This window comes from Tinamus guttatus, unplaced genomic scaffold (genome assembly GCF_059628265.1).
Source record: "Tinamus guttatus ecotype Peru unplaced genomic scaffold, ASM5962826v1 Tinamus_guttatus_pri_ptg000048l, whole genome shotgun sequence".
NCBI lineage: Eukaryota > Metazoa > Chordata > Aves > Tinamiformes > Tinamidae > Tinamus > Tinamus guttatus.
Window position 1 is genome coordinate 7,272,117 of NW_028288582.1, and position 25,140 is coordinate 7,297,256.

Below are 25,140 nucleotides of genomic sequence, written 5' to 3' on the forward strand. Positions count from 1 at the left end.
TCTAGTAGACTTCTTTTCCATGCAAAAACAGACTTTCTTTTTTATTTTATTTATTTATTTATTTGAATTTTAATTTTAATAGTCCCATTTGGAAAGTGGGGGTGTTGATGCAGGCCAGTTTTGAAATGTGCTGAATCACTGTTGAACATGATGGCAAAGTAGCATAGCGGGGAGGGGGGGGGGGGAAAAGTTCATTCCAAGCTATGTGCTATTGAAACCGTTGGTGCTATGGAAACTATTGGTGTTATTTGCTTGTTTTTCTGGCTTACTTGGTGAAGTTGGGTCCTGTGCCACTGATCTGATCATCGTGTGGAATTGGATGTGTCAGACTCACAGCTCCAGGTAGGATTTGCCTTGCAAGCCTGAGAAGGGTTTTCCCCTTCCCCTTTCCGCTTTCTTCTTTACACCCTCTCTGAGCAAGCGCCAGGAAACACCCTAGCCCCAAGGCCCCTGAAGCCCCCGGGTTTCGCCCTCACTTGGATGCCCATTGGGTCTCATTCCTCCTGCTGCTGCTACCGTGTAACGCGGTAAGGCCCTTGTGCCGCAATTGAGCGAACAATAGCGCTGCTGTCAACGCTCTTCCTCTTCCTCACCTCCGCCGGAGGCATGGGAGGCCACCGAGCAAGGCAGAGAGCTGGGGTTGGTGTCGCAATGCCACCAGACCAGTCATTATAGTTTGATTGAGTTTAAATACTTAATTCTTCTGCTGCAGAATGAGAGTGGCTTTGGCTGGGGAGCTCCTGTTCTTGAGGAGTGTTGGGTTAGGTGAAATGAAATTAACTGTGGGGTTAGGTGAAATGAAATTAATGACAGAAAGGACTCTAAGCCTTTCCCTGAAATGTGTAACTCAAATTTTAGAACTAAACTTGATAATATTTTCAGCAGGTTTAGAGAGTACCTCGTCTTCCGTGTTTCTGAACAACTTCAACTACACCAAATATTTTAGGCGCTGGTTACAGTAACTGCATGTCACTTTGTCCTTGTGGCTCTCTCCCGAGGCAGAAGTTTGACTTGTTGACCTTTTAATTAGGCCTGGCGCTCTAAGGAAGTTCTGAGACTGGTGTGTAATGCCATAGAAAATGTCCTGCTATATGCTGCTATTTAAGAGGAGGTGAGGTGAAGAGCAAGGTCTGCCACACCTGTGTTTAACATACTCATTGCTGCTGGAACTCTTCAAACCTGAAAGCAATTTGGGATGTTTGTATGTGTAGCTTGGCAGGCGTGAGTCAGCAGACAAAATACCAGGTATGGTTCTGCAGTGCCATAAACTGCTTTAAGGCCCCATCTTGTCATTCCTTTAGTTTCTCAATTTGTGATATTGCTTCGTGTGAGAATAAATGTGTGTGTGTGTGTGTATATACACACACATATATGAAAGTAATTATCATTTGACTGCATAAGCTCCCATTTTGGATTTACTGCAGAGCTGCTCAGGAGTCCACACCAACGTAGGCCAAGTTTGCAGCAGCTGAACCAGCAGAGAGCCCTTGTACAGCCAGCTCGGCCCCTCTGAACAGTGCAGTTGAAGGTCACTGCTGCTGCAGAAGGACTTCATTTCCCTTTCTGCCTTTCTCCCTGTGCTTTCGTGGCAGTCCCTCTGACCCTTCAGAGATGTGATTCAATTTGCTAAACTACAAGAAGACAGTTGCTGTGTGTCTTGGTGCTTTCTCCTGGTTTAGTGAGCGGAATCGGAGCAGTGGGGTGAGATGGGCTAAATTCTGTGCAGCTGATACAGGGGCAGAGCGTGGGTCTGTGAAGCTGCCCCTCTGCTTGCTGGGGTCTATTAGGTTGCATTAGTTGTTTCATTGAATGATGTCTCTAATTCACTCTAAAAGTGCAATGAGAGAGAAGCAGGATCTTGTAACCTGGGTTTCTCTCCTGCCGTCAGGAGACTGTTGTGTTGGAGGGAAGAAAAGGGGGGTGTCAAGCAGAGTAAATAAAGGAGGAGGTGTGCTGATACGGTACCAATGTAAAATACAGACTTTTGTTTCTCAATGATGTACAAATTCTTCAGTTACTTGAGAGAGCAACTGTACCCTGCATGTATCTGGACCAAACAAAAGGTATTTGTTTTACTGTAAATAACTGATGAAATGCTTGTGCTTCTTTTCTTGATAGGCTTTACTTTTAAGATGGAATAAAGCGTGGAGTCAGAAAACTGGAATTTTGCCCAAAGATGTTGTGGTAGTTTGTTAATTAATGCAAGTGTAGTGTAAACTTACATCAGCACAACATGATATCAGAATGGAATTGTTTTATTTCTTAGTAAGATGTGCAACAGATGCTGGGTATGATTAAGTTTATGTTTATGTTAAAGTTTGGGTGAGCTCAGATTTGAGCCTTTCTTTGGTTTGAAATCATCTGAAAATGAGTGAAAAATGTCTTTTTTGAGCTGTCATAATCCCCAGAACTAGTATACCAAAATTATTCTTATCTCTGCTTTTTACATCATTCATCATGTTGTAAAATCTGAATGTTAGCAATATTTCCAGCTTTGTTATGGAAAGAAAGAGATTGAAGCATTTAAATTTTACTGTTTGGAACTAATGATTCATGTAGAGGCATGAAACTGTTTCCATTATTGATGTGCTTGAACATGTGATCTCCCTTTGCTGTGGTTTCAAGGATATCTCTAGCACCTGCAAAATCTGGCCCTAGACAGAAAAATTCAGGTAGTTGAAAAAGCAATAAAACTGTTTAGCAGAGACTTTATTGCAGGGGTTTGCAGCTCTCCATTTCTCTATGATGCTTTGACATCTTCCTCAGATCATCCTGTTCAAATGTGCTCTGGGTTGGCGAGGAATGGCGCAGTAGCTCCCTGCTCCCCCTCATCCCAGACAGATCCATGCAGTTCGGGGCCTTGCCTTCCTCCAGCCGCTTCCTGCTGCCTTGGACCCGCTGTCCTCTGCAGCTGTGCGTGAGTCAGGGGGAGGGAATGACTTAGTGCAGGGGATGGGATAGACAAGTTAATTTTTGCCTGGAAATGTTCCCTGGTTTGACATACTGCATGGACGTTAATGACAATCTAGGCAACAGAAAGGAGATGATCGTGTAGGAGGAGAGGGACGTGAGACCATCTCCTTAAGTGTCAGAATGGATTTGCTGGATTATAGTGGTTGAGTAACTCCTCTTTCATTTGTTCAAGTGTCTGGGATGACAGAGATTTAGTTGCAGTGGAAATCACTGATTCAGAGAGGCCATGTGTGACTTGTGCTTTTCTGGGCTGAGTCTGGTTCCCATGAAGAAAATAAAAGGGTTGAAGGAGACTTAACAGGACATTGGATAGCAACAGTTGTTTAAGAACAGAGATTTTGTGGTGGCATAGCAATCTTTTCTTAGCAGTTCTCAGTGATACAGAAGAAGAAGGAAAATACACCTTTGAAAAACTGATGAAATTCAAATATGAACCAAGACCTGATATTTGGGACTGTTCAGAAAATCATGACTTGTGGGCATTCAGAATCTCTCTGCACCAGATGGTGGATCCTGTAAGGCTGAAAAGGCTGAATGACAAGTGGAGCTGTGGTTGGTACTCAGTGTGCTGAAGGAGCCGTGACTCTTAGGAAAGGTTAGAAAAGCAGAGCAGCCTCCCTTCTCACAAACAAATGTGGCAAGTTTGAGGCAGATATGAAAGACCGAGCCACAGAGTGCAATCAGAAGCATGACTTCTTTAGGAGTTTTGTTAAGCCTCCTGGGAGAGCTGGAGTAGAATCTAATCTCAGACTACTGTGTGGGTTTTGAAATGCCCCAGTGAGTACTCAGAGGTGCAGGTTTTCGTGTTCGGAATGTGTCATCCTGTGTAGAAAGGTTTGTCTGGGTGCCAAAGGGCCAGGTGTTGTGAGGATGCATTGAGCTTGTGTGGATGTGAAGTCATTTCCAGGTTTTCCAGATTAAATGCAAGTTACAATCATGTTTTTCTTCATTCTCAATACTGGTGATTCCATCTTCCCAAGTAAAGTTTGGTATTTAAAAACAATAACAAACAACACCTGAATTGTGTCTAGAGACCACAGTCTACATTCCTCATTTATGGATCATTCCATGAGAAGATGGCATATTGAGCAGTCAACTTCTTCAGCTACTAGGTCTCATGTGTACATCTCTGGTCTATGGTACTTGCATCATGTTTTAGCATTTGTGTTTGCCATTACATTTAGGTCTGACTTGCATGTTATATTTTACCAGACTATTATATTTTTATAGGTAAGCTACAGTCCCTTGTATGAAAGTATAGCAGATGATCATTTGGTATTTGTAAACCAATTGGTTTACATATTTTGTATTGGTAAACCAGTGCACATTTCCTCTTTTGGCTGTTCAAATTCTGCTGGTTTGTTCTCAAAGAGAAGCAAGATTGCTCTAGCAGGAGTTAAAATGAAAATGGATGTTTGTCACTTGGGCTACTTAGAACCATCTGTGTGTTCTTCAGTACATGTTGGTACAAATCTTGAGCATCGTCTTTGGTATCTTTTCATTGTAAGCATGAAAGACAGTGAATGGGCTAGTCGGGCAGCTCTCCAGCTACTAGTGTTCAGTGGTGTCGTTCATCAGCACGCTGGCAAGCGGCAGCCCATTGCTGCAGATAAATTCCCTCTATGTGGTTCTTGCTGGTAGGGCTTGCAGCACAAAAAGTGCCTAGTGAGGAACAGCGAACACAGCTGATATTTTCAGGTAAATATTTTGCTCTTCTGCTAGCAAGTCTTAGTGATGATAGTAAGATCAGCATCAGAACTGTGTGCTTTGTTTCGTTTTATTTTTTTCTCTCTTCAAAGTGTTTTCTAATGCTAGTATCTTTTTACATGGCAATAAGTTTTTCACATGAATTGTCATCCCAAACTAGTATCAACTTGTATACAGAATCTAAATGGAGGTATTAGTTCTTCTGCTTCTGATAGAGCTGCTCCTGAAGAAAAATGTGGAAGCTTTGAGCCCCCAGCCTTGATTTGTGAGCAAAACTAGTGACTGCTATACCCATTTAAGTCTTTGAAGATTTCACTTATAATTATATAACCCTAATCTAGTCCAAACTCAGTTCTATTAAGTCTCGGCAGAACATCTGATTTAAAGTGGCCAAGTGGTTTTACAGCTGATAGAAGACTTGCATGAAGAAAAGCTCTGACTCCATAGTTGAAACTGTAAGTGAATGTTGCCTTTGTGTGCTGCTTTCACAAAGAAGCTTGAAGTGTTTAAATACCGTTTTTTTTTTTAAATAATAAAATCTTAAATTTCATAATAAACTTATTCCCCTTGCTATTTTATTGTTAACTCCTATGGAAAATGCTGTCAGTTTCAGATTGAGATGTTTCTGGTGTTTTATTACTGGTCTGTACTTACTGACGTTTCAGTCATCATAAATAACAAGTCAGAAGAGCATGTCTTAAAATTATCGAGTACTGATAATTCAGGGACTGTAAAACTTGGTAACCTTGTTCAGGTTATAGAGGTAACTGGGAGTGTTTGTCACTTTCCTGTATCTGAGCAGGCTGTTCTGCAAGGATCAGAAACTCTTTGCAATGAGTAACCAGATCAAGTTCTTCGATTTTAATCCAGTGGAGCTTGTGTTTGCTCTAGTGATACCTGGATGCACTAAGTCTTGAACCCCTGAATTCGTGTAATGGATGTTGTATAAAACTGAAGGATCAGGAGTTAGAAGGCAACAGAATAAATGAAATGAATGCATGTGCATAATATGCATTACAAATAAGGTAGATAGTAGGGATGAAGTGAAACAAGCAATAGAAATTGTCAGACAACACCCCGTCTATAAATAGCAGAAACTTTACACCATAGCTCCAACAACGTATGTGGGGTTTGCAGCTTGGTGTATGCTGACCAGCGAAGCTGCTAGGTTGCTGTCACAGCCTTTCCCTTAGCAGAGGTGATACTGTGGGTGGCTCTTTCCTATTCACTGTCAGTTTTTGTGAAACCCAGAGGAACTTGGTGTCCTCGGACAACTGCAGTGAAATTTGGCAAAGGGAATGAAGAGTCTTGCTGGGTTTTAAATGTACTGCGAAGAAGGAATGGACTCAGGTTGCCAAGCGGTATGATCACATATCCTTTATTTCCTTGGGAAACGGGGTTAAAAAAAAATTACACGTTAGAAGAAAAGAGGAAACCAGCTAGCACAGGAAAAGGAAGGGAAATTGTAATTGGAAAAAAAAAGTTTGGAGTCAACAAAGGATGCAAGAATAAGAAAAATTTACGTTTCTAAAATACCAATGGGTGAAAATTTCACAAAGTACAGAGGCGATGGTACTGCTTTAAAACTCAAGTGTGGGTTGTAACAGGCATTTATCAGCCCCAGTAAGCTGGATTGGGCTAACTGGGTGTGGGTATCTCTCAAGACATGTATACAAGCACTAACTTGTTAAACCTGTCAGCCTACTGTTTTAGTAGCAATATCACAGGAATGCTGCTTCTTTGAGAAGGGTGCACAAAGGGCAAACAAGTTGCTTGATTTCTAGAATGTAAGTTATGAAAAATGGTTAGGGAAATGCTAAAGCTCCATTCTCTTTCATGTTCTTCCTACAAAGAGAAAAAAGCATCTTAAATAAAATACTGGATGTGCCTGGTGGGAATATGGTTTTGCAGATGATTATCTGACACTTTCTATTCTCTTTGACATTAATATTTTGCAATTCGCATAGTTTCCTAGCATAACTTTTTGAAAAGGAAGCGAGTAGATAAAGGCAGTGTGGTGGCAGATAATTGCTGACCAACAAAAAGCCTGAAAGTGTCTTCTAGGTAGATCTTATAGAACAAGATATTATCATCTTATTCTATAATGACTTAAAAGCATGTACAAGAACAATTCTGAACTGTGAGACTGTCTGATTCTGGGTGGTCAAGTATATGACTAGGTTGTCTGGAGATGTTGCAGAATCTCCATCCTTGGAGGTTTTTGAGAACTGCCTGGAGAAAACCCTGAGTAACCTGGTTGGAAATCGGTTTTTGACTGAGTTGTCCTGTGATTCTTTGTACTGGTCTGTTCTGGTTGTCACATTTGCTTTAAATTTGAAGCTGCTGTTGCTACAAAGCATCAGATATTCCTGATTATCTGGGGCTTCCCCTTAGTGCGTGTGTGTGTGTGTTTTTGTGGCTCTGAGTTTTTTGGAACCTGCCTAACAAAATATTCAGGGGTCTTATCCTTCCTCAGATTAGAGCCAGGGTGCTACTCTACCATTGCAACCTAATCTCTGCTGGGCTTCCCTGCAGTGCCTGGTCCCTCTGAAGCAGCTCCATCTTCAAGTGTCTTGGATCACATGGCATGAAACACATTGACTGCAGTGCAGATGCACCTGCTAAGAAGCCTAAACCACAAACCTGTTTACTTATGTCCAGGCTTCAAATTGTTTTCCAGCTCTTCCAATTTTACATTTTCTTTTTGTGCAGATAAAACAGCCTTATCCAGTTCATCAGGGAAGAAGAGGATATGACTGGAGTACAGTTTGTTGTGGGTGGAGAATTTTCTTTCATATGCACTCTGATTTTCATTGAAAAAATATATTTTGGCATTTCGCCTCCCTTTATGAATATTGATCAAAACATAGCTTTTTACTGGTTTACATTATATGCTCGAAAGCATATATTCCTTGGCTTCTTAAAATTAATACACTGCACCCCTGGGGCCTTATAGAAAATCTCCTTCTCCCAAACATTAATAAATGTAATAATGCAAAAGCAGCATGAGGGAGAGGACGCAGTGATGTGCACAAGCATATACTGCACACAGTATGTCCCAAATTCTGGTTAGAGCGTCAGAGCCTTGAATAAACAAACTCTGGCATTTACTCACAGATAATGTTACCCTGACAACAGTGTGTGTATATATAACAAAATTCAGTAATTGCTGACAACAAAACCCCCGGTAGAGTGAGTGCTCCCCTTTTATTTTTCCTTGGATGAAATTGTCAAGTCTTACATTAAATCCAAATCATAAGTGTTGCGTTTTTATATTGGGCTCAAAACTAATCAGCAAATTATAATTTAATTACCATAAATGGAGAGAATTTTGTTTTGGATTCTGGGTTTGTAAAATAGTGATATGCTTTATTTCCTTCTGTCAGTGCTTGATTGTGTGTGAAGGGAAAAGCGAGTGCTCTTCACTCATTATGTAGGAGAAGTTGTATCAGTTGGCATCATTCTGCCAAGCAGGATGAATGTGGCTCTGCACCTCCTGAGCACGTGTCTGCTCACTCAAGTCTCCCACTTGTGCCTGTGCTACTGACCTGGATATTGGATGGCTGAGCATAGCAGGAATGGCTACAATCCCATGGAGGAGCAGGAAGGCAAATTAGAAGTATTTTTTATTATTATTTGAGTTATTAAAAGGTAAAGATTGTGCAATCCAATACTTGAAAACAGAAGACTACATAATAATAGAGATACGTGTATCACTCTTCTCCACGCTGTCTGCAAAGTATCTGTTGAAGAGATTTACTGTTTCATTACCTCTGTGCTATGATTTGTTGCATAACCTTGTGCAAATTTTAGGTCCTATTTTCAAACTTTAGTTTGAACAAACTTTAGTTTGAACAAACTTTAGTTTGAAAACTAAACTAACTTTAGTTTGAAAACTAAACTAACTTTAGTTTGAAAATTGACAAATTGAGGTGAAAAGGCAAGACCAGCCTAGGACTCTTGCAGGTTTTGGAATTAAAATGGATGAAGTCTGCTAATCCTAACATCTTGAAGAATGCATTTTTTGCTAGAGTTAATTCTTTTCTCTACAAATAGTTTTTCTTCTATTTACTTAGCTATAAGTGTACATTATGCTAGATAATAATTAAACTATTTATTATCTTTTAATATATTACACTAACTGATTTCACTTCCTTTGATATAGTTTAATGGATTTATAAACCCAATTGCAATTTAGTGAGATGAAGCTTAATGCATTTCTTAGAAATAAAGGAAACCGGAAAATAAGAACAGCATGACCACCTGACAAAATAATAAAAATACAAGAAATAAGGGTTTTTTTGTTTTGTTTTTTGTTAACGTGCAGGACAGCTAACACTTGCATAAGCTTGTCTTCCAACCATGAAAGTTGCTTACAATCAATTTACACTGACCATTTTTTATAACTGTTTGACCAACTATTCTGGTAATCTGTTTACTGATTTGGGTTATAGCTGAACATGATTTTTTTTTTTATTTAATAATCCAACTCTCAGATGATTATCCCTCAGAAAGAAAACAACTGGATGTCGTTTTCCTCCTCTGAATCTGAGCAGCACCAGAACCTGGTGTTGGTGTAGGCGGCTGCAGTAACAGCTCACAGCTCGGCAATAGGAGCTTTCAGCTTGTTCTTTATCTGCCGTTAGGTTTCCTCATCTCTTCCTGGCTTGATAGTAGTGGAAGGAGGCAGAAGAACCTTGTGAAATAACTGCTATATGTCCATAGAGGTATTGGCTGGTATAGATGCCTGACTGGACCAGTATAAATTTGAAATTTCTGGTTAAATTTGTTAGAATCTGAAATTTAGCTGGGGGCATGCCATCTGAGGAATTTTTTTCCTTTTGTAGATCCTGTGTGGAAGGCATTTCTTTCCCATATGGAAGTAGGGAATCCAATTAGAAAATGGGATTTCTAATTTAGATTTCATTCTAAGCAGAATGAAACCATAAGATTGGAAGGATATTATTTGTGACAAACCCTTTTCAGTAATGCTTCTCCCAGGTACACACAGGAAGCATGCCTACTGTTCAGTATGGGTAATTCTTCACTTTATTGACTCATTTTTGTTTTCTGAGAGGTTTGGGGGCTTTTTTTGCTTAGACTTTCTAGTGGAGACTGCGTTCTTCAGTTCAAACTTCTGTATCTGCCGTGTGTTTGTAAGGTTTTGTTTGTTTATATCTGAAATCTTTTGTCAAAGCAGGGACTCCCTCTTAGGGGAAATCTGTTTGGTTTGTAGTTCATTAGTCTGTATCGTAGTGCAAGGAGGTTGAAATGGGAATGTGGGCTGAATCACAAGTAGTGCGTGTGCAATGTTTTATTTAGTTGTACCTGGGGAAAAAAATACTTATAAAAGCTTCTAATCTCTTATGTCTAATAATGTTTGCGGTAAGATGGAGAACAGCATGGTGTTCTTTGGGTTTTTGTTTGTTTGTTTGTTTTGGTGGGTTGAGGTGGGAGGGCAGTTCTCCTATGTGTTCTGGTCATAATCAGAACAAATAGAAAATTGTCTTTAAACACTAATCCTCAAAATATGCCAGTAATATATTATTCTGCAAGAGGGCTAGAGAGGAGGAAATTGGTGGAACTTGCTGATGTAATGCAATTTATCATCCAGGTATTTTGAGAAATGTCTCAACTCCAGTGAGACCACTGTTATGAAGTAAATAAAGGCTAGTTCCTCACCACCTTTTAGGCTGCAGCACTTAAATATTGGTTCTGAGATTTTTCCAGTATTGCTTGATTCCAATAGAAAGTATAGTTCAGAGTAGAAATTCTGACTTTTTGATCTTGTAGACATTCTTTCATTACTATTGAGTAGAGAGCTATCTGCTGAGACTGGTAGCTGGTCTAGTTAAAATAATAAAAGTCGGACCTGTCTTAAGAAGAAGATTATTCTTGTGGCTAAAGAATAGTGTGAATTTTATTTATGGATTATTGATAGCGAGTAAGTTTTTTTCCCACTTGCTTCACATGACTCAAGGGGGGAAAAAAAAAAAATCCTCCCAAAGCCTGCTTTGCTCATATTTGCTTGATGGGGTCAAGGCTGATGCCCAGGCCACAAGTTGAGGCTGAGCATTGATGCATTAGGGTGAATTGTAATGAAATCTCTACCTGGTAGGTGTAAAAGCATAAAATAGAGGATCTGCAGCTGCTGCTTCTACTTATTTTCCTAACCTCACGCAGAGCCCTCCTTGATTGCAGCTCTAAGAATTTAAAAGACAGTTTGACTGCATAATCTCCAGCAGAGAACTTGGACTGTGGCCCATAGACCCTTCTTGTGGTGGATAAATATGCCAGATAATCTATCTGATAACAGAAGGTTGGACTAGTAATTTCTACAGTCATAAGCAAAACCTTGAGTATTTATAAGAGTTGTTTTTTATTTTTGTAAATCTGTAATTATTTTTCTTTGTACTCTAATACTATTCGAAAAAATGAACTGTGTAGGCTTTATATCAAAATCTTTGACCCCTGTTTTATGAATTACCTTTACTTACAATATTTCTGTTTATAACCGAATTCTTCTTTTTTGTTTTTTAAACAGCAAAGCCATTCACAAAGTTGGTAAAGGAAATGCAACTTCACCGAGATGATTTTGAAATTATAAAAGTGATTGGAAGAGGAGCATTTGGTGAGGTAAGATACTTTTGTTGTCAATGTAGTAATGTAGTTTGTCAGTTTTGTTTCTGATTTCTTGCTGCAGGTTTCTTTCAGACAAGCACAAGTGAGGAGATTCCTACAGATGTTATATGATGATTCCAAAGGTGGCATGCTAACGTGCTATGTGGGTACTACTGAAGGCCCTTTGCAGGAGGGTGTTTAGTATCCAGTTCTGCCATTCCTGTGTTTGACTAATTTTGACTTCAGACTAGCAAAACAAGTGCTGCTTCAATATGTATATGACGAGGGTGGTCCCACCTAGCAGCTGTACAGCTGACTTTGGGATCTCTTCTCCCACTTGCCATATGTACTCCTCTCTGCTGCTATAATTTAACACAGAACTGGGCTGTTTCTATGGTAGGAACACAGAGGCTGCTCCACCCATCTGCCGGTGTCTGTAACAATCTGGTAATGCAGAAAGAGGCATTTGGCTGCCTCAAAGGCTGTTCCCTGTCATCTTTGAAGATCAAAGGCTGCTGGATCTGTTTTTTTGGACAGCAAGTTGAATCATGCTGGGATGATAGGAACGCCTTGTGTTTTGAGGACTCACCAGTCTTAGGACCCTGGTCTGAAGCTCTGCTACTTAACATGCTTAATGAGAGTCTCACCAGTCACAGAAATGTGATAGGCCTTGCCACTGGCATGAACGTTGATGAACGTGCCCCCTCTAGTAGGCACAGGATACCTGAGACTTCTGGAGAACCTCAAAGATGATTTTTTCAGCACTTAACAACTGAATCCACAACTGTCAGCAAAAGATGTGATTAAATGAAGAATTTCTAGAAGCAAAAAAAAGCCTTAAATTTTCTGGAAGCTTCTTTTTAGTGCCACATTAGAGTGAAGTATAGTGGCAGCCACTAATGGCTTGGGCCCATTAACAGTTGCAACCTCTGCTGTCGCTGGCCAAGGCTGGGCTTCCTTCCCTTGTCATCTCCATGACTGGGCTGCACCTTCGGAGCGTGGTGTGCGCTGCACATGTCCAGCTCTTTCCCACAGGGTTTGATTATGTAACCGAGCTCATTCATCATGGTCACTGGATGTTCAGAAACCGGACTTGGGAAAAGTCAGCTCTGCTCCCTATGCGGAATTTCATGCAGAAATGAATAGGAATAGTGGGAGGAGAGCATGCTCATGCATGTGCAAAGTAGTATTCCTAGCGGTGCTGCTGTTGATAATGTGTAGGATGAAGACCCTGTCTCAGATGGGAAATAAGGTCGTGTAGAAACTTGCTGAAATGGATATGAACCCTGACACTTAGCGCATTGGATGGATTTGTATCCTTCCCAGACACTAGTTCTCAGTTCGTGTTACTGCAGGCCTGAGTGCAAGAGTTGCAAAGCCAGTATTCCTATGGAGAGCCACTTGCTATTTGAAAGTAGTGTGGTTTGAAGAGCCATGTTGTTAATGAGAAAAGGTTGTTTTCCTCTTGGTATTACAGCCAAACCTGAAACTGAGCAAGGAAAGTGCTAGGACTGTGCTCAGCCTCAGCCTGGGTTCAGAAAGCAGAGGTAGGGGATGTGTGCATGTTCGTGGTAGTGGATGAAGGTATCGGATCCTTCAGCTTCTGAAAGCTTCAGATCCAAAGAATTTTAAGTTGTTTCAAGGACAGCTTTTGAGGAAAGTAGCTACCAGAAATGGAGAAATTGTTGTTTCAAGCACACTTACCTCTTCATCTGTTCTGTACTCTTAACGATTCCCTGAGGTAAAATGAGGTTCACATGTGGTCAAGGCAGGTATGACTGTTCGGAGAACTCGAGCCTTTTAAGTAAAATGCCCAGACTGAGAGCAGCATCTTGACCTGTAAGACAATAGTTCAGTTTTTAGTGCATGTTGACCTTGAGATTGCCACACTTTTCCCAAAAGGGGAAAGTGTTATCTTAGGGCAGTGAGAACACCACACCAGAATCAGCTCACTGATGAGTTTCCCTGAAGTACTTGTTTTTAACTCGGATGTATTATTTGTAAACCACTTTTAGAGAGAGAAGTTACTGCAAAGAGTTCAGCAGGAAAAAAACAGAAATGGGAAAAGATTTTGATAAGACAAGGAAGGGTTGAAAAGTACAAATGATGCCTAGAAAAGAGAATATCTAACATTCTTTGTTAGATTTAGGAGCGCTCACGAAGGTGGTAGTGATAGTGGTCTGTCAGTGCTGCACTATCTTGTTCTTTTACTTTGTATGTACTACCTGGCAGTAAGTGCCTAATATTCCGAGACACTATAAATAGTAATTATGTGAAAGTTGATATTCTATAAGTAAAAATTAGTTTCTACTGAGGGTTCTGGTCTTGTGGTATCTGACTTGTGTAAAGCAGCGCTTAAAACTGAAGAGGGGTCTGTTACTATTTTCTCTATAGTACATTCATACATATGTAGGAAATGTGTTGCAAATTAGTCAATAGCATGCTGATGTTTATGAATAAAGTGCTTTTGCTGTTGATAAACTGCTAAAAAAGTTGCAAATAAAATATTCGTTAGAATGCATAGAGAATTTAATCAGAATTAAGCTAACTGCCTTCATGTTAGAATTAAATAGTTTAAATTAAAAAGCAAAGAGCAAAACAAGCCAGACTTCAGAAAAGATGAAAACTACATTCCATTTTCCTGAATGTCTGTAGTGGCTGTATTCACAGTTTGAATACTTTAAACTTTTTGGAGAGCCTTGGAGGCTTTATTCTTACATTTGTATAGATAATTGCTTTGGAGAAAAAGCTTACACAAAATGACAACAAAATATTACTAATAATTATCAGTCAGGATCAGAAATTTATTTTGCTACGTAACGCACAAGCCATAGAAATGTGATTTTTGACCAGAGAGTAGTCTGAGCCTCCACGTCAGTGTGGTCTTATGAACACAACTGCAAAAGCAGTATCTAATTTAAGGCAGATTTATATAATTGCCGGCACTTACCTTTTGCTATTAGTACATTTTTTTCTTTTTCCTTTCAGACTAGCAAAACTCAACACTTTTTGTCCACTTTTTCTTCTGGGGGGGGTGCGGGGGAGCAACTGGTAATCCAAAACTACCTGAGTGAAGATTCATATAACAAGGAAGAAATGGGAAAGCAAGAGAGAATATCTTTCTTAAAGTTCTCATTATTATGCCAAGACGAAAAAAAAAAAAAAAAGCCTGGTTTTGGAACTAGAGATTTCTTCTCTAGGCACCTGCCAAAACATAAATTTATCTCTTTCTCATAATCGAAGACAGCTATTTTACATGCATGGTAAACCATGTCTGAATATCTTCTACAAGAATATTTAAGGTTCTAATTCTTGAGGTCACTGGCTTGGGAAAGTCTTTGTGTTTGTGTGTGTGTAAGTACACAATGGAAATTTGCATGTCATTATGGGAAAAGAAACAGTAGCCTGAGAAATTGGGCTCGTGGCCTGAGAAATTGGGCTTGGTAAGATTTTGCTTGCCTGAAAAACTTCCCAAGAAGCCCTTTCTTGTGCTTGGTGGCTGCCTCTGCATGCAGGGAAGCTGGGAGTACTAGAGAGTGGCAGGAGGGATAGGAGAAGGGTGCTGTGCATGGCAACTGTCAGACTCAAAGTACTTGTACTAACTGCTTTGCAACCTTCATCTGACATCTCAGGACTGTACTCGTGAGTCTATAAGATCGCTTTTCTGTATTTTGTGTAAAGGGCTGTGTGTGCACTTTGCACGGAATAAGCAAGTTTCGGTGTATGTAACTCGTAGTATTCGCGCGAAGAGCGGTTGTGGAAGGAAGAACTGTCTCGATGCACATTGTTTCAGAACTGCGATTGTATCCAGTGGCTGATACCTCCTGGAAATATGGCAATATGGGAGTGAAACAATTGTTTTCCTTCCCTTGTTTATTGCTAAGGATTTTTTTTTGAATGAGCGACACTTACTGTGCTTGCAGCGGAAGGGTGGGACACTTTTGTCCTGCTTAGGGCAAAAATAACTCAAGTTCTTAATAACATGCCCTGCCCAAGTATTATTCCTACTGACAGATTAAAAATACCTTTTCATATAAATATTATTGAGGTACAGACTTGATTTGTTTAGTGGTTAGTACCAATTCTGTCACCTCGATTCAGTATGCTTAACCAGAGTCTTTGCTGGAATCAAGACATGTAAAAATACATTTCCAGAAGGAAATAAAATCATGGCTGAGAGAGTAAGGATGATTCAGTGTGTACCACAGCTTTTTAGTTGATAATGTGGTTCATAATGAGGAATATATTGGCAAAGAACACAGATCTGAAAGTGAATTTGCAAAAACTAAGTCCAGTGCTGCCTGTGCCTTTATCCTGTTTTAATCATAGCTCTGTGGTCCTGACTCTGTTTGTGTTTTTGCACAGATCTAGAAATTAAGCTGGGACACAGTGAGCGTACACGCTGCATTAAAGGCTTTCTGTTTCCTATTCAGAATAATTGATATTAAGTACCTAACAGGAACTGTACCTTCCTAAGCCATAGGTTAACACATTGCCTCCAATGGTTATAAATGCCATGACAGTCCTCATCCAGCTACTAGGAGTTAAGAGTGTGTTCAGAATACAATGCAAAAGAAATATTTAATTACGATGCTTTTTCACAGTATACCTTTCACAAAAATGTCCAAGGGATTAAGAAAGAAGCTGTTTTGTTTTAAAAATGCTTCGGAATAGACTGCTGCTATCCTAGTCCTTCCCATCCCTGTTGCTGTTTGTGTGGAAGTATTAAGTTACTATGGTGACAGGCGGGTTGTAGAGGCTGGGTAGACAATGTCGTGTGGTGCCACTGCAAGACCTGTCACCTCCCTGTGCAGCACTGCTGATTGCTAAGGAATCGCTGAGGTGCTATTCAGGACCTTTACTTATCCTTTGCAGAACCTCTCTGGCCAGCACTGGTAAACCATTTCTTATTTGTACAACATGAAGATCCACATCACGTGTGGGATTTTTGTTGTTTTGTTGTTTGTTTGCTTGCTTTTCTGAAAAAAAAAGGTCTTGCTTTGGAAATATGCACCGCAGAATATGAACACAACCAAGGATACGCTGCACCATTTGACATGTAAAACAGTCATAAAAAGATAAAGCTGTCCAAACCAGTTTTTCTCCAAGATGCAGCATTAAAACTGTTAACTAATGAGCAGTATATCAAAGACTCTTCATACTCATGAGTATCAGGAGCATAAAGCAGTTCTTGCACTCTTTTTCTAAGTAGTCAGTATCCAAAATATCAATAAGATAAAGCATGGAGGACTGTGAAAATGGCATATAATAGCCATTTTCCCTTGGCTGGGGAAAATGACTGTAATATTTGATTATGAATTTGATAATAAGAAAGTACAGCTGAGTTGTTTACATCTGAAGTGATATTCGATCTGTTCTTCTTGTGGAAAGACTTGCATAAAGTCTGTGCTCAAATATCTAAAATTGTTCCAGGTTTCTGCTGAAGGTTAATTTCACAGTGGTTTTGCACCATTTTGTCTACGTAATTTCATTGTCCATTAACCTAAGCAGATCTTTCCATCCTTGTTGCTATTGTCCTTCCTTTCAATTTTATTTATAGATAGCAATCAGATCCACTTCTCATTTTCTTTTTTTTTCTCAAAGCAACATTTTTCTCATTCTGCTTTAATATGAGATGCTCTTAGTTTCTTGATCATCTAAATAGATGTCTTTTCTACCTTTTCCAGATTGAGCTTCTCCACGTGGCTCTGTATGTGTGGTTTTCCCAGTGAGGTTATATTTCAACAAGGCAGTAGTGTTTCCCTGTCCCTGATGGCATCTGTTTGCCTGTGACTTCCAGTCATATTTGCCTTTTTTCCTGACTACCTGTTATTATTCAGCAGATTTCATGAGGGTTACCAACTGTATTTCTGGGTCCACCGTCTCCTTTGGTTTGTATCCTCCCATCAGGAGGATAAAGCAGTTCTTGCTTTGGCTTATGTTTGAGATTCACCTTATTTTTTAAACTCCAGTGCTTTAGGACCAACATTTAGTGGAAGCTTAACATGGTGCGAGTACAGACAGAGTGGCGGGTAACTCGGTCTTTGAAGTGGAGTGTCAACATGGTTTCCAATAAGTTGAACATCAAATAATACATAAGGTTGCTAGCAGGAAGTCTTTTTGTTTTTGATGTTCATTATTTTCTGGAAACCCTATCTTTCATTTCAATGTTTTTGCACTTATACTAGCCTTAGGCTTTACATTATTGTTTTTTTTAAAAAAAAAAAAAAAGGAAAGAAGTGATATGATTTTTATTTCTTGGCCTTGTCACTCAAAGGGACAAAGTACAGGAGAAAAGTTCTGTCATGTTTATTCAACCTAATTTGGCTCAAATTCACGCCCTATAAACTTTATTGGGGCACAAGAAATGGTAGTACTTTGCCTAGAATAGCTTTGCTCTTTGTAGCCCTGTATGTCAAAATCAAATGGCTTTTGAAGATGAAACTGCAGAAAAAGATGTATGAAATAATTCAAGAAACAAAGTATTAGCTCTTGCCAAAGTCTAAAAATGCTGTTTTGGCTGTATTGTTTCAATCTATTTTATTGCAGTACAACTGAAGCTGTTAGAGGCAAAAAATATTGTAAGAAAAAGGATGGCAGAAGTAATACAAATTTGATAGGGTGTTATGGCATGTAGAACCACAGTTGGCTCTCACTTATGCTTTAGCTCCTGTTCTCACATTTCTTGACACAAATATGACTTTAAGTTGATTAAAGGGCAGGTCCTAGGGTTTCATTAGGCTTTCCGATGTCCTTGAGGAAACATCTTTATTGCAGTGTCTTTATTGCTATGAATCTTGAGGGCATGAAGAGTTACAACGATGGTAATCAAATCAGCTGGCAGCTTGTATCTTCACGGTCGTGCTTGGAAGGAGGGTTGCGGGAGAGCAAGCTGCCTGCTCGCTGCAGCTTTTCCCCATTGGAGTTTTCAGACTTCCTCAGGAAAGCAGAACCATTTGAATCTCTCTACCAACGCACTCCAATCTATTGTTTGGTATTTAGAAATCCTGCTTCTGTGTTCTAGCAGCACGGTGAGAGGTGGGTTAGATGGGCTGTGTGCCCTAGTTTGTCCCGGCACGGCTGGGCACGGTGTCACAGGTAGGTGCATGAGTTGTGCAGCAGCCCATCCCTTTGGCCAGGTGGATGTGCAGAGGAGTATCCCAGAGCAGAGCGTCCTGCCTTCCCTGCTGCCGGGGACGCCGGGCTCAAAGACCCCCAACCACGGCTGTACTGGAGCAGCTTCCAAGGCACCTGCCGTGTGTATTACACGTGTGTTAAGCATGTGCTTAAATACTTCCTGCAGGCTTACTGAAGTGACAGCAGCAGCCTGTGACAGACTGCCAAAATCAGGTGTGTGCACGGGGAAATATTTTCTTTAAGCTTGCTGCTTATTTGCTTCTTCGATTTCTATGTTGTGAGAAACAGCAAGTAATTGTTCTCTATTGATCTCCTCTAAGACACTCATATTTTGGTATGCCTATCATATTTGTTATCTCTTCCAGGCCTGGAGTTCCTTAGGTTATTTGAGTCTTCTTGTACTAGAGCCATTTGATACACCTAGTCACATTATTGCTTTTTTTAATATGTGTCATAGCTGTGTGTATCTTCTTGAAAAGGAGAGATAGAAAGAAGTGAATTGATCAAAAAAGAAAAAAGTAGATGTTATGTATCTCTACAGGCAGAGAAATTTGTTCAGGGGTTTGTTTTTATTCTTTTCTTTCTTTATCCTTTTATCCCCTTCAAGTTTTATTACAGTGTATGTTGCAGTAGCTTTAGAAACAAAGAATAAGAGTCAGAATGAAATCCCAATCTTTTATAGTCTGTGCATGATACAAATGCTTGTTTGGTCCCTAAAATTTTTAAACCTTTGTGAAAGGCAAGCAAGACTTTTTTGTAGCAGTCGTCGTATTTAAAATCCAACAGTTTACGTGTTTGCTACAGTTGCAGATTTTGCAGATACTGTGATTGCAGTTTTTGTTTGCGGTTACAAAGTAGCCAGCATATTTTAATTAATAGAGGAATTAATATTAAAATAGAAAAAAAAATCAATAATACAGTATCTCTGAAACAACCAAAATACAAGACCAAAATATTAGGAAGGTAAATTTAGAAATATTGCCTCTTGATGAACAATGAATAAACTGAATGGGAACTAACTCGGGCAAATGCAAAAAAAAAACTTTGTGAAACAAAGGGAATAGCTTTTTTGATCAATATTCTTGCTTATAACAGTACTGCCTTTCTCAGGATGTTGCTTGATGTGTTCTTTCCTGGTTCAGGCATCAGCAGAGTCTCTCTTTATATATTTACATGCACACACACACACACACACACACACACACACACATATATATATATATATATTTCTTAAAAAATTGTCCTGAATGATTAGATTGAGTTGGACATGAGGCCAAGACAGGACAAAACTCTGCTACTTTCATGAGATCTTATGCTCCCTTCAGGCTTCTTTCTCTCCAAAATACTTGCTACTTATTCCTCTTTGTATTTGGGTAATTATCCATTTTGCTACTTCAGGACTTGCAAATCGCCCCTGCCCTAGAGCTCTCTTGCAGCAGTTGATTATTTTCTGTTCTGAGCTCTCCCATTAGTGGAAATCGGGGCATTTCCTGAGTGATCCTGTTCTGTGTGAAGTAGAACTTTACAGCACATACAGGGTAAAGTCACCATTTTGGAGTTTTACAAACTTTTAAATATACAGTTAGCTTAATATGTATCTTTGGCTGTATCAGGCAAATAATTAAGAGCATGCAAGGAGAATTTTTTTTACAATAGGTTTTAATTTAAAGGCCATGACAAGGCTAGGAAAAAAGCGGAACACTTTTAAACCACTACTAAAGGTCAGTGTCCAACAGTTTCGTATGTATCTCAAGAATCTCAGTGGAAACTTCCTTATTTCACTTACCTCCTCCCACCATGAGCAGCATTCATGGAAGATGCTTATTACTAGGAGAAACTGGGATGTAATGTAGCTGTGGATGTTCTACATAGCATTAAGAAGAATCCTTCTTTAAGCTGTATTTTTCCCAGGTGCATTTGCAGCTCAGTTCCCATGTTTTTCCCTGTGGTAAGGTGTGGGTAAGGTACTGATCCTTTCCCTAGAATATGCTTCCATTATATAACTCTGTGCTGGTGGTGTATTAGGTGCAAGTCCACAGAATGACATGTCTAAAACTGAGTGCCCCCTTCTTGTGTTACGGGAGGAGCAGTTTCCTCTCTGCCTCCCAGTTCTGCAGCTGCTTTACTTACAAGGTGGTTTTAGGTCTTCTGACTTGTATTTTATTGCTATACTTGATGCATTATGCCAACCTTGTTTTCCAGTCAGCATTGTTCTAGAATTCCTGAATCTTCTGAATCCCACCCCTTTAGATGATAAAGGGCTTTCTGCAACAGAAGGGATGGGCATGATATGATTCCTGTTACTTTTGCTGCTATGCAGAGCACTGTTAGAAGCAATGAAAGCTCATCAGATTTGTCAGTTCTTCTGAAACAGAAAAAAGCTCAGTATCAGCAGAAGTATTCCAGGAATTGGTATATGATCCAGTGAAGATGTTGCTGTCCTAGTTGTGATTCCCACTTTTCTCTACCAACTGTAAGAATACTAATGTAAATTAAAAGTTTGTGGGAATTATGGCTTTAGTCTTGGTTTTGGAGAATGCAGGCCTTGATGTCAAAATACAGTGTTTGTCTTCCTCTGTAACTATAACTCTATAAGCCCTAAAGTTTTTGTATTCTTCTGTTTACTGTACAGCTCTATGCACAACTACTGTTTGTAATAGACCAATTTAGGCAAATCTAGTGCATAGGTTGCGTGGTAAAACACTTCAAGCAGAATGGTGAATAAGTAAAGTTTCAGTTTCTATTAAAATATCTGTATGCAGTACACAAAAGGACCTTAATTTGAAAATATCTTTCAAGTTTCTGAAACCTAAAATGTAAAATAAATTAGTCAAATGTAATACATTTCAATTGACAGCCGCTGTACTTGTTTTCTAAGGCTGTCCTTTTTAGCTGTTCCCTCCTGGTGGAGTCATGGTGAACAAACCCTGCTTGTTCTTGGCGAACAAGCCGCTTTGCTGCACGTCCTCGAGTGAAAACCTTCATACTTTTCCTGTCTCAGCTCCTGCGTACTTGATCATGAACAGTTGGCCACACAGGGTGTTGTGCATCCAGTACCTAGTAGTAAGGGAGGAGTGATGTGGGAGGAACAAAGAATCAAGTTGTAATTTATCAATATGTGTATTATTTACTGATGACTGCTTACTGACCATATTTATTGGTATTGTTGGAATATTATTATATAAAAATGTTGATTTTTGCTGATCATCCCTTTGTTAAGCAAAGATATCTTATTATTTCAGGTCGCTGTTGTTAAAATGAAGTGTACAGAACGCATTTATGCCATGAAAATTCTAAATAAGTGGGAAATGCTTAAAAGGGCAGAGGTAAGTAATGTGGCTCTTGTAATGCAGAGAATTTTTTTAAATGGTATGAGGAAAATTACATTGAAGTTCTTACAGATTAAGAAGAATTATTTCATAAGCACAGGAGCTTCATTCTTTTTCTCTCTCTTTTTTCTCCTCTTTTTTTTTTTTTTCTTAAGCTGTTTTAATACAATCAAGTCTGACAGTCCCTTCCAGGCATCTGTTGTTCTCAGCATTACTGTGTATTCGTTTACCAGACAGTCTGCCCTAGTTCTTACCCTGAATTTATTGGCCAGATTTTTGTTTACAATAAAGGCAAGTTAAAGACTACATGAGAGCCGAGATTGGTGCTACTATGACATTCACAGCTGCATACAACGACGTTCTGAAAAGATCTTTTTTCTCCTGCATGCAGAAGGCATACATTAAGGAGTTTCTCATCCTACCCTTTGTAGCAGACTTTTTATAACTGGTAAAACTATAACTAAACACAAATTGAGATTGTGAAACAACATTAATTATGAATGTAAGTGTTTATTAAAAGATAAAATAAAGGTATTTTATGAAAGGTACCATAAATGTGTACCAGACTAGGAAAGGCAGCATTTAAAGAACCTACTGAGAATATGCCGAAGTAAGTGGCATATTCCTAGAATACCTCCTCTTGCACTACAGAAGAAAATCCTAAGTCATGGTGGGCTTATTATCAAATAAATCAACACTTAAATAAGCAGCAGGCTTGAGGAGCAGATACATGCACTGCATGTATTTTTGTAGTAGTCACAGTAAGAGACAAGGACTAAGGTCTTGCTGCAGACCAAGCCCCATCCCCGTCCTGCTCTTCTCTCTGCCCCGCCACCACTCCCACCCTCTGCAATCTCCCCCTTCCCTTTCAGCAAGTCAGTTCCCCCTCTTTTCCCGTGAATGAATCTCTTGCTAAGCCCCTCCACCACTGCATTGCCTGATTTAGTCACGCTCTGTCCATCAGTCCTTCCTCTCCTTTACAAGCGGAGGCAGCCGCTGCTGCTCTGCTCTTCTCTGAGCTGTCAGGAGGATTCGTGCTCGGGGCTGTGCTGCACCACTGCTCCTGTAACAAGGCTTTGTCCATGTGGGGGAATTTGCTGCCATTTCTACACAGATTTCAGTCAGATTAATTCACTAATCAGCATAGAATTAGTTTAAATCCAAATACCATTGGGAAATTTTCAAACTATAGTGAAGATAAAACTGTGTTGGCTTACTTCAGTCATTTTCTAAAGTGGTTTATTTAAATGGCTTCACTAAATGGCTGTGAATCTGTGATTTTTTTTTTTTTTCACGTGGAGATGTCTTGTTAAGAAGTGATTAGGAAGGATGATCACGTTATGTGACTGCCTCCTCTTACACCCTCAGCCAAGCAAGAGGTAAAGGGGGGTTTCTACCTAGAAAGAGCTCTAGAGAGCAGTAGCTTTCCCAGCTCACGCTTGGGGCAAATAACAGTCCAGTGAAATCTTGCTCCACTGATTTCTTTATGAGAGCAGATATTTTTCTTTGCCATATTCTTTGGCACCAGTGTGGTTTGTTTGCTGGATTCCATTTCTTACCTTTCCTGGCTAACCTGCATATCAAGTTCATAAAGCATTTGAGGAAATTTTAATTTTCCTGTGTGGTAAATCTTGTCATTTTTGAAATTAAACCTGCAAATATACAGTAGCCTCTTGTGTGGGCTGCTCTACTGAAAAAGCAGGCTTTACATGTCTTATCATCCACTATACTAGTGGTTCAAGAAGCATGCTTGTATTTGAATTATAAGTTGTAATTCAAAATATTGTGTAACTTGTTATACGTAGCAAAGTTATTCTAAATATTGCTCATGGGTGTATAAACTGCAGCATGAAGCATACTGTCTGAAGTGACTAAAATACTGGAAGACTAGTAAACATCAATTGACACCTGTTGCATGCAAAAAGAGACATGTTATTTGCATTGATAAGATGCACCATTTGTGTTCATTGCTCAGACAACAAAATGCATGGCCATTAGTGGCTGCACTTCCAAACCAGCCGGATTAGGTAATTGGGCAGAGTGTTGTGCTGTTCCAGGTATGGCTCATAAGGCTTTTCAGCTTCATGGTGTGAATTCATGATGCCAAGTGTTGAGTGGCATTGCTAATTTCAAAGTGTTCCTAGCATTCCCTCCCCATTTGAGGTTGCACAGGGAACTGGATCAAGTAACTTACGTCTTCAAAAATGAATATATTAGTTCTTTTGTGTTGGCAGTCTCCTCAAATAGTGGTGCCAAAACAATAGAGAACTACTGCTCTAGGGCAGGCGAGCAGATTGCTTAGAGTTGCTGTTACTTCCAAACCTTTTGTAAAGTGATACTTTTGGCCTTGTATACCTTAAAATCATCTGTGTTAACATTAATTATAATTTATTTTTCTTTGCACCAGTAACTACTAGCTTTCCAACTTGGCCATACTGTGTCCTTCTCTAGTAAGGAGACCTTTGAGCCTTCCAGGAATGTTCTTTCGTTAGTATTTTCTGGAAAAGTGGCACCAACAAGAACAAGAGCTCAGTCTTTATCTCGAACTTGAATTGGCAAATACTGAGCGTCCTAATAGCTTTCTGAATTGAGTAGTGAAAGAATCCCAAGGTCTGCACCTTGAGATATGTATGTATATTTTTAATCCAATAAAATGTTAGCATATTTTATAAAACTACAAGCAAGCCATCCTTTATAGGAAGCTATTTTACTAAAGAAACTGTGCCACAGTTGAAATTAAAATATTGTGGCACAGAACTTAGGTTTTTGAAGTATTGCAATATGCTGTTTGAAGTAGAGGAAAGATTATTGAAAATGGAAATGTGTTATAAACATTTCCAGGGCAAAGATGGACAATGGTAATTTTTTGTCCATTTCTTACATTGTTGGTAATGTCTATAACTGGGATTGCAATTTAAGAGATTGGTACATTAACCTGTATTTTCACAAAGCTCATGTTCAAAAAAACCTGGCATATTCTGCTAGCACCATTACCATTCTTCCATAGATTGTACTGGCAAGTTACTACTTTTCTTTTAAAATATATTATGGAACAAAGATTCAGTGTTATCTCAAATTGTTCTGTGGGTTGTGGGTGTTTTTGTTGTTGTTGTTTTTGTTTTTTAAGGTCTTAGTAAGGATTAGAATGACTGAATGCCTAACTACAAACCTGAAGAGCAGAAATCTTAATCCCATAAAACATGAATATATACTCATACTGTGAAAACACTTGTAGATATTGACAATGGCTTTTTTCCTCCCTCCCTTCCTTTAGACAGCTTGTTTCCGAGAAGAGAGAAATGTTTTGGTGAATGGAGATTGCCAGTGGATTACTACTTTGCACTATGCCTTTCAAGATGAGAACTATTTGGTA

At 39.4% G+C, this 25,140-nt stretch overlaps 1 protein-coding gene across 2 annotated transcripts in view; it reads left to right on the forward strand.

The window, feature by feature from the left end:
• CDC42BPB (CDC42 binding protein kinase beta) overlaps positions 1–25,140 on the forward strand; it is an 88,435-nt gene that overhangs the window by 15,910 nt on the left and 47,385 nt on the right. For both annotated transcript variants that reach the window (XM_088539648.1, XM_088539649.1), the window contains exons 2-4: positions 11,225–11,316; positions 21,681–21,764; positions 25,042–25,137. In XM_088539648.1, coding sequence (XP_088395774.1) covers positions 11,225–11,316; positions 21,681–21,764; positions 25,042–25,137 — 272 coding nt within the window. The remainder of the gene's footprint in view (positions 1–11,224; positions 11,317–21,680; positions 21,765–25,041; positions 25,138–25,140) is intronic.